The sequence below is a fragment of the Stigmatopora nigra genome, chromosome 1, assembly GCF_051989575.1.
Source record: "Stigmatopora nigra isolate UIUO_SnigA chromosome 1, RoL_Snig_1.1, whole genome shotgun sequence".
In the NCBI taxonomy this organism is placed as follows: domain Eukaryota; kingdom Metazoa; phylum Chordata; class Actinopteri; order Syngnathiformes; family Syngnathidae; genus Stigmatopora; species Stigmatopora nigra.
This window is the reverse complement of record NC_135508.1, coordinates 16,109,927-16,118,639: the sequence shown is the minus strand read 5'-3', so window position 1 is coordinate 16,118,639 and position 8,713 is coordinate 16,109,927. Positions and strand designations below refer to the sequence as shown.

The 8,713-nt window shown below is 38.7% G+C and overlaps 1 protein-coding gene across 1 annotated transcript; it reads right to left on the bottom strand.

Moving 5' to 3' along the window:
* Positions 1–613: 613 nt before the first annotated feature.
* On the bottom strand, positions 614–7,107 carry LOC144195047 (ceramide synthase 5-like). The gene is made up of 10 exons (XM_077714405.1): positions 6,715–7,107; positions 5,632–5,734; positions 5,324–5,454; positions 4,517–4,574; positions 4,386–4,436; positions 4,190–4,282; positions 3,282–3,410; positions 2,090–2,196; positions 1,821–1,977; positions 614–1,287 (listed from the first exon to the last, which is right to left on the bottom strand). The coding sequence occupies exons 1-10, from the start codon at positions 6,888–6,890 to the stop codon at positions 1,153–1,155; spliced, it is 1,140 nt and encodes a 379-aa protein (XP_077570531.1). The 5' UTR covers positions 6,891–7,107; the 3' UTR covers positions 614–1,152.
* Positions 7,108–8,713: the final 1,606 nt, after the last annotated feature.

Below are 8,713 nucleotides of genomic sequence, written 5' to 3'. Positions count from 1 at the left end.
CAGTCCACCAGGCAAGACAATACACGTAACCACTCCATAGTGCCAGAATGCAAGTGTTGCTTGCTATTTCATTTAGTGATCTGTGAGTTTTTCCAAGACCGATGCCGATTATTGGTAGTGAGAAGGGTATTTGGGGCAGATTTTCATGTGCAGTAACTCTAAAATTAAAAATAACATTTATGGGCATAACCATTTTATGACGACAGCAATACACATGAGCACAGGTGCCAGCTATCAAATAACCATTTGAACCAGCAGAGGTCTCTGCAGCCCAGCAAGATCCAAATAAAATCTCTTCTGCATATTTTTATACTAAACTGTCAATAATACTTAAAAAAAGTACTTTTAACTAGTCCCAAAGTACAGATCTCCTTGCTTGGACAGAAAAAAACGACTGATCAACATAAGTGTTGTACTGTAGTAAAAGTAAAAAAAAAAGAATGCATGCACTATATCTTTAAAATGAGCTCACCAGTTAGGTAGTGCCTTCTTAAACAGCCAACCCCAAACCTTACTATATAGGTTTGACAGTTGGCTGTGGCAGTCGTCTGTAATGCCTTATTTTCTACTGATATTAAAAGTGCGGTGTGTTATCTTAAAGGAAAGCCAAGACTGTGAATCACACAATGTATTTAATGTTTCAGAGAAATTGGAAAATCAAGTTCATCTGAAAATTCACAATAATTAACATACACAAATCCTACTATTTATTTGCTTTGGTACAAGAGTGTTTTATCAAGAAAATGTTTTTGGAAATTACCGCTGAAGTGTTCTCAGTAAGGCAGATTCAGGGATTTCCAGCAGTAAAAAAAAGTAACCATTGGTAATAAAATGTAATTCATTGCATGAAATGGTATTGACAGTTGTATTGATATGTTTTACAACATATTTTCTGCCGTAATAACGTACACATACTGCAGGCACACATACGCAGCAAGAAGGCAAACCTGACTTGTTTGCCCATATAATTTCTCTGGTCATCCTTGCAAGCATGAAGCACATGTAAACATTACAAGGTGTAAAAAGGATCAACTGCATTTTGCAAAGTCTCTTCTTTGGTTATCTTCTATGATGGTCAAAGTGACAAGGTGAGTTGCAAAGGCACAATAGAAGTGAACAAATCCACACAACTCTATTTTCCCCACTTTGTCCTTAGTGGTCATGCTTTTCTCCATTGAGGTTACTATTAACGTTGAGTCCACTTGTCTGATTTGGATGTTTACTGTTGTTGGAATGAATCTCCTCGTCTGAGCTGCTTTCAATGTCACTACGGTCATCCTTTGCCACCTGGAACACAAAAAAAATACAAAAACAAAGACAAAGGGTAGCTGAGGACAGTAGTGAGTGTATGTGGGTATGAAAGAAAGGTCTAGGCCTAGGCCCTAGGGCAATCTTTTACAGAAAGCCTACCTAGACTATACATTAGTAAAATTAGGTTAATCTTGATGATGTGATTAATTCAAATTGAACAATAGGCATGAAATAACATGACTGCAGAAAGACCTACAACATAAGAATATTAAGCAGGTCTAATTCATGTGCAGGACATTTTTTGTAAGGATAATATTGTATAGTCTATACTATAATGACAGGTTGCAAACTGACATGAGATCTGTAGCAAGCTACTTTCATCATAAAATTAATATATATACATACATCATAAAACTCACATGTACAAAATACCCAAATGCTTAAACTACATACATACTATAGATGTAAACTAGACTATACATAAACTATAAAATTTGTGAATGTGGTATTGATATGGTCTCACTGATATGACATAACACAGTATTCGTTGACAATCATGACCAACTTACTTTTCCCTTGAATATGGCTTTAATTGCAATGCGCGCAATGAGGTAGAACCACATAATATGTAGAGTCTGCAAGACGAACAATAGCCCATTAAATAGCCACCAAGCCTGGTATGGGCCAGAAATTTCCCAGCTCTCTATCAAAACGCTGTGAATAATCCTGGAACAAATGCACAAATAAATACAATATGTTGATAAGAGTTGTTTTGATAGGGTAAGGACATTTATGACTACAATTTGACAAACTCAATAAAATACAGTATTAGTCTTACCAGAAAGGAAAGATGACAAGTCGAGCGATGAAAAAGCTGATGCTGAACAATACAAACAGGCCATCGCATAGCCGCTGGTATTTGGCATAGTTGGCAAGCTTAGCTGCCTGTAAAGTAAAGGAAGCCATTTAATGTAAAAGTACACAATATAGAAATTACCAGAAGTTTTAGGTGAAAAGGTAGGGTTTTTTTTTTAAAGATCAAAATGAGGCGGCAACCTGAAAGAGAGATTAGCACCACCACCTTGGGTGCTCGGACTTTTGGTCGCCGGTCTTTTGGTTGCCGGTCAAATGGTGACAGAGATTGTATTCATGAGAGAGTTTAATATCTAAGTACTGTTTAATATCTAAGTACTGCTGAAACCAGCTCTCAAAATTATATTCATAAATCTAAGAGAGTTTAATATCTAAGTACTTTTCATTCATCCCATTTTGCTGAGTGAATGGAAAAGTCACTGAGTGTTTCTTTATTGTTATTATGCTTTTGTCAAGCCATCTCAAATAGGAAGTAGAAATGGAAACTGAGGATGACCAACGATCCGCAAACACTATACCACAACAAAGCAGTAGCCAAACAATGGATTTTGTAAATATGTTCTGCAGCGTAATACTGTATGTAAATCAATACAATTAATGAAAATGAAGTCTGCAAACTCACATAGACCACAAAAGGCAAGGAAAGGTCAGCCAGCCTTTGTCAAAATTCAACATGTGCCAATCAGGGAAACAAAATGTGTCGAATTGATAAGCTTTGGTTTCAAAAAGAACTGAAACGCATGTGAAATATTCTGTTATGAACTAAGATGTGCGCCAGTGGTTGCATTTCACAAGGCAATTAAAACATAGCTTTGTTTGTAAATAAACGGAGTCAAGAACTATGCAACAAACTGCGATGAGTCAGGGGTTTAGTGAACGCACTTTTGAATCACAATGTCATGTATTAGTCTAGATAAGAAAATGTTTTTAAAGAACCCTAATGCACTAAAAAGTTGAAAAAAAACTTGAATACTCTGACACATTATCAAGGGCTGAGGAGATCTATTCCTCTTATATCACTCACCGTGTCTTTTACATATGTATATTTCCAAATGTTAAACTGTAACCATGCATTGGCTCTAATAGCCTGTGTTTAAAAGACTACATCATGTGTTGAAGAGTTACAAAAGAGAAATCAATCAAGATTCTTCCTTTACCTCAAGGAAAATGTCAGATGCGTCATGCACACACATGACCAGAGTGCCAGCTCTTAGCATATTGTTGGCGTAGGAAAACGTGATGAGGACAATGGTAGCCAGGTGGTGGACAAGCATGATGAAGAAATCCTAACATTGGTGAAATGAGAAAATGAAATTTAAAAGCAAAGTATTTGTGGGAGATATGAATACTTAAAAAATATCACAACATTCATGTTTTAGGGGCAGAGGTGGGTAGAATTCCAAAACTCTCTACAAGAAAGATCACATACATACTTTATAATGGAATGACTAAAATAAAACTGAAAAATTACTAGTCTCCAAGACTTGTTTGAATTACTCTGTCGGTTGTTGAGTTGTTGGAAGCATGGGGTTGTCCATTATTTTGCGCAATTCCACACTTCTGATACTTGACCGAAACAGTTTTGGGATACCCCATGCATTGGTGCTCAAACCAATGTTTGATTTCTATGTGAATGTAACGAACTTGACAGTTGAACGCATGATTATAGCTGGTGAAAGAAAGTTTATCATGTATGTTTCAGATGAACCAATCCAATATCCAGAAGCAATTTTAAAAAAAACAACTCCCGTAAACGATTGTGGTGGAAAAAAAAATGTATGTTACCTTAAAACTTACTCAGACAACTAGAATTCAACCCAAGGTATCACTTCAGTAAACAGCTCATTACTACCCACCTCTGCAAAATGGCCAATGAAAAGCAAATGTCATGCTGCTTTGTAGTACTGTAGCATTTTCATTGCCCAACCTGTTTTACCAGAAAATCAGTCATCAACTAATTCGAATACATTACGACAATAACGAATATCAACACAAGGGTGACAGGATTTTCTTGAAATTGTGATGAGTACTAGATTTTTAGTCTTTCGTACCTGTGGTAACTCACCTTACGTTTTATGTCTATGAACTGGGAAAACATCAGTGACCAATAGAAAGCCAGCTCAGCCACATAGTGATTGAATTGTTGAGGACTTTGATGCTGCAGGAGGATAAAGTAAAACAAGCTTTAACACAAGCATTATAGTGTTGAAACAACACCGAATAACCTCATAGTATGGGTTGAAAATGTGAAATATATCAACCTGAAAGGGATAGTTGTCCCAACATAACCTGGTATTCCAAGTCCAGGGTGACTAAAATAAGAACACACAACAGTGTTTAAAGTCGCCAACAAAACATACAAAGTGCTTGTAAATAATTCCACTCATCTTACCACCCGTAAATGACGAACGGCATAAATAAAAATCCCCAAGTAAAATGTGAACCGCCACCTGAAAGGAACAAAATAGAGAAAAACGTTTACTTTGAATCAATAGTTCAAAGGCTATACTACAGTGGTACTTCTACTGACAAATCCTCTAAATACGAAATTTTCGAGTTATGATAATACTTTAAAATCCAAATAACCGTTGCGGAATACAAAAACAAGATCCAACTTATGAAATCCCCCAAAACTTTTGCTGTGACTTTGCAACATTTCCTGTATCCATTATTTTATTTTGACATTGTTCTGTGTCCTGCTTGACACTCTGCTGGGATCCTATTGAAGCTTCACGACAACAACAACAACAACAACAACTCTCTTTGGACCAGCGTTTATCATCATGGGGTTCTTTATCTAAAATTATTGGTGCGAATGAAATGAATAAGCGGGCCCTGTTATCCATCAAGGAAAAATAGAAGATAAGAAAGTGGCATATGGTTGAGTGATATTGCAACTACTACCATCGCTACACTATTGAAGCAGAAGCAATATTTTCCATGCTCGTTATTCATTTTCAATAGATTAATAATTATTAATAGCCTTTTCCCTCATTTTGTGTGTTTCCCACATATTTCACACAAAATTGGCACAATTTGATAATTTTTAAAGGGTTTAGTTGGTCTTTTTTCAGGACTGTGGAACAAATTAGAGATTACTGCTTTGCTCAAGTTACAAAACAAGTTCTGAAACCAATTAATTTTGTAAGTAGAGGTACCACTATATAGGTTAAAGTTGGAGAAAACTTTTCAAACCTACATGCTCTCACAAAACCTTTTCTGCATGCTGGGCTTGTCTTGATTGCGTCGGATGCGAAACCATCTCTGTATTTTCCGTACATCCCAGTCCAGTTGCTTGGAAAGTCCGTCCAATTGCTTTGCATCTGGACACTAGTGAGGACAACAAGACACGAATTGCACCTTCTTTTGATTACCTTGAGAGATTATAAATCTCCCAAATTCCAAAGCAGGCAGTCTCAGTGTGTGCAGGTATCATATCATTCCATCTAATCTAACACAAACAGGTCTCCATGGACTACGAAGCAAATGGGTCAAAAATATATTTACCGTTTTGGAGAGATAAACCCGCTCCAGAACAGCATTGGATTGGGCTTGTCGATGCTCTCCCGCCTGAATCTGAAGTATGTGGGCACAGGGCTTGGCCACTAGCCTGTATACACATACACACACACACACACACACACACACACACACACACACACACACACACACACACACACACGAAGGCAAAAAAATGACAGAGTGGGGGAAGGGACACAAATGATGTAGTTAAGCAAGACATTCAGACGGGGCAAGAGTCAATGAAGAGTCAACTACTAAGCAGGAATAGCTTAGGTTTTAACAAAGTCATTGACACAAACTGTTGATCTTTACACATTAGCCTATAAAATTGTGTTAAATCCATGAATGTGTTTTAAGGGAGAACAAAACAGAGGCTTTCAGGGAGACACTGAAAACCAGGAATCCCGGGGAATGTGGCACCTAGTCCAAACAGTGCATGATGACCTGTCACGTGAGCTTATTAGACAGACACGGGAGGGTCTCTGACTAGAATGTTGATGGGTGTCACAAGATAATCTGATTCAACTGACCAGTGATCGCCCCCTCCTCTTAGAAACCCACCCCATTTATCTGAAATAGTTTTCCCCAACATGGGGAAATAAAAGAGGAATGAGGAGAAGCCCAATTATGGTTTGGGCCTGACCATTTACTTGTTGCCCCTTCTGAAATACACGTGTAGTATGCACTTAACTAACCTTTACCCAAGAATGAAGCAATCCAAAATAAAACGCCCCTAGTTTTTGAAATGAACATAGTGCGATTCCACCAAATCGTTGCTGGCCTAACAGGCAAAACAGTCTCATATGAAACTCCCTAGTGAAACACGTCATGCAAGCATTGACACATTGCTAGATTCCATTTTGTGTTGTTAAAGATGATCCACAGTGGGACCGTTCGTCCATTGAATCCAAATATAGAACCTCATATGTCTAACGTGATCCGAACCCCTGTTTTTTCTCTCTTTTTTTCTTTTACGGTGGAGTGTTGTTTAATAGTCGCCATCTGAAACCCCCGGGAGAAAAGCGAAAGAGAGTGGCAGGAAAGCAGACAAAACACGGGCCATATTACCTTTCGAACAGGATCCTTAATGCAAACACTCCCACGGCCAGCGGAAGGGCATAAAGTATATCTCCCACTCGAGGGTACTCCACACCAGGTGGTGGATGCTCCAGGTCCGCCCAGGAAACATTTTCGGGAAGCCAAAATCTTTCGCTCCAAAACCAGGCTGAGAACGAGGAAGTCATCGGGGGAGCAACAATTGGAAACGAGTAAGGCAGGGGTTTTTTTCGAAGTCGTCGAAGTAACTACGCTCCCACCTCCTCCCTAAAGCTAAGTAGGCATTACCGCCGCTTAACTCGTGAGAGTAAATTGTACAAGAAGGCTTGCTTGACACGTACTAGGCAACACCCACCGCAATAACTTTTCAATGACGCCCCTGAACGAACGGCCGCCCCCCTGGAGCTCAACGCGCAAATAGCCGCCTTCCGCTGAGTACACTGCCTGGCAGCCAGCCATCCAGCCTGCCTACCTGTTTTTGATGCAACGTCATTACAGGTCGGCCATGTAAGCACATAGTGAATCTAACATTTATATATTTTTAAAACTAAATTTCCTCTTAATTTCTGAACCGTTAAGGTCGTGGGGGTGCTGGAGCCTATCCCAGAGGCATGGGACACCCTAAATTGGTAGCCAGCCAATCAGAGGGCACAAGGAGACAAACAACCATTCACTCCAGGGGCAATTTAGCGTGCCCAATCAGCCTACCATTCATGTCTTTGGAATGTGGGAGGAAACTGGAGTACCCGGAGAAAACCCACACAGGCCTGGGCAGGACATGTGAACTCCACACAAGTGGACCGACCTGGATTTGGTCCTGCACTGTGAAGCCGACGCACTAACCACTCCGGCCGCCCCAATTGAAAGTTTTCCAGAAAAAGAAATTTGTGAACAACTTAATTTCCTAAGTAATAGATTTAGGAAAACATGCAACACAACCTTTACACAAAATTGATATGCGTAAAACCATTCCTCTTGGTTTGTGCTGACAAATACTGAACTGATTCAATTTATAGTATTCATCATGGTTTAAGAACGCAAAAGCAGTACAATAGACTGCATTTGATTACAATATTTTACAATATGTTATATATTGGTTACAATATTTTGGATCACTTACAAACTTTAAGACAGTTTCTTTTGTTAAAGGATAAAAAAGTCAACCCACTAATACTTTTAACTGTACTCTTGGTAGTTTTTATTGGCACTGTCCGTCATTTTATGTTCATGTGCGGGACTATTATAAGGTAGGTGGGTTTTTGATTGAGAATTTAAGCATAATGTTCAAAGCACCTGCAAATAGAGAAGGCTGAAATGGTTGATCATTGACTGAATTATGTCAATGATTAGTAATGTCTCATCCTAATTTCAATTTCATGAGGATTCTGCCCAACTAAAAACAAGGTCTCGTTGTGAAATCTGATGACAAGTCACTATTCCTGATCTATCGTTGTTTAGGTCATGAGGTCTTGGACACACAGAGTCCACTCTTACATATCTTGCTATTATCTCAAAAGGTCACTGTAATTGCCAACAATTGATTATTTTTTTTATCTCTCTTTCAACAGCAACGACACTCTCTTGGTGCTCATATCAGCTCGCAGAATTAGTTTTAGTGCCTCAACTATTTTGTACACGGTCACTGTGGGACATTTTTAGTATTGCCTGTTCTATCTCATACTCTCAAATAATTTTATATTGTTTATGTTAAAAATCCATTGCAGAATATAACTGTTATTTGTTTCGATTCATGTGCAGTGAAATAAGCAATGTTCAAAGCCACATTAAGTCAATCATGATTCAGTTTCCCTTAGGTTTGTGCCATCCTAGAAAAAAGGGCAGACACGTGGATCATTGTTTCCCCAAACAAAATATGTATTTGATTCCTAATTACAAAGGGTAGAAGACCTACCCCTTGCAATCTCCTCAATCCCGCCCCCATAGCAGTAGCATGAAGGCTCGTGTTCAAACACACAATCCGGCCAGACATCTATGTGCTACACTATTATCT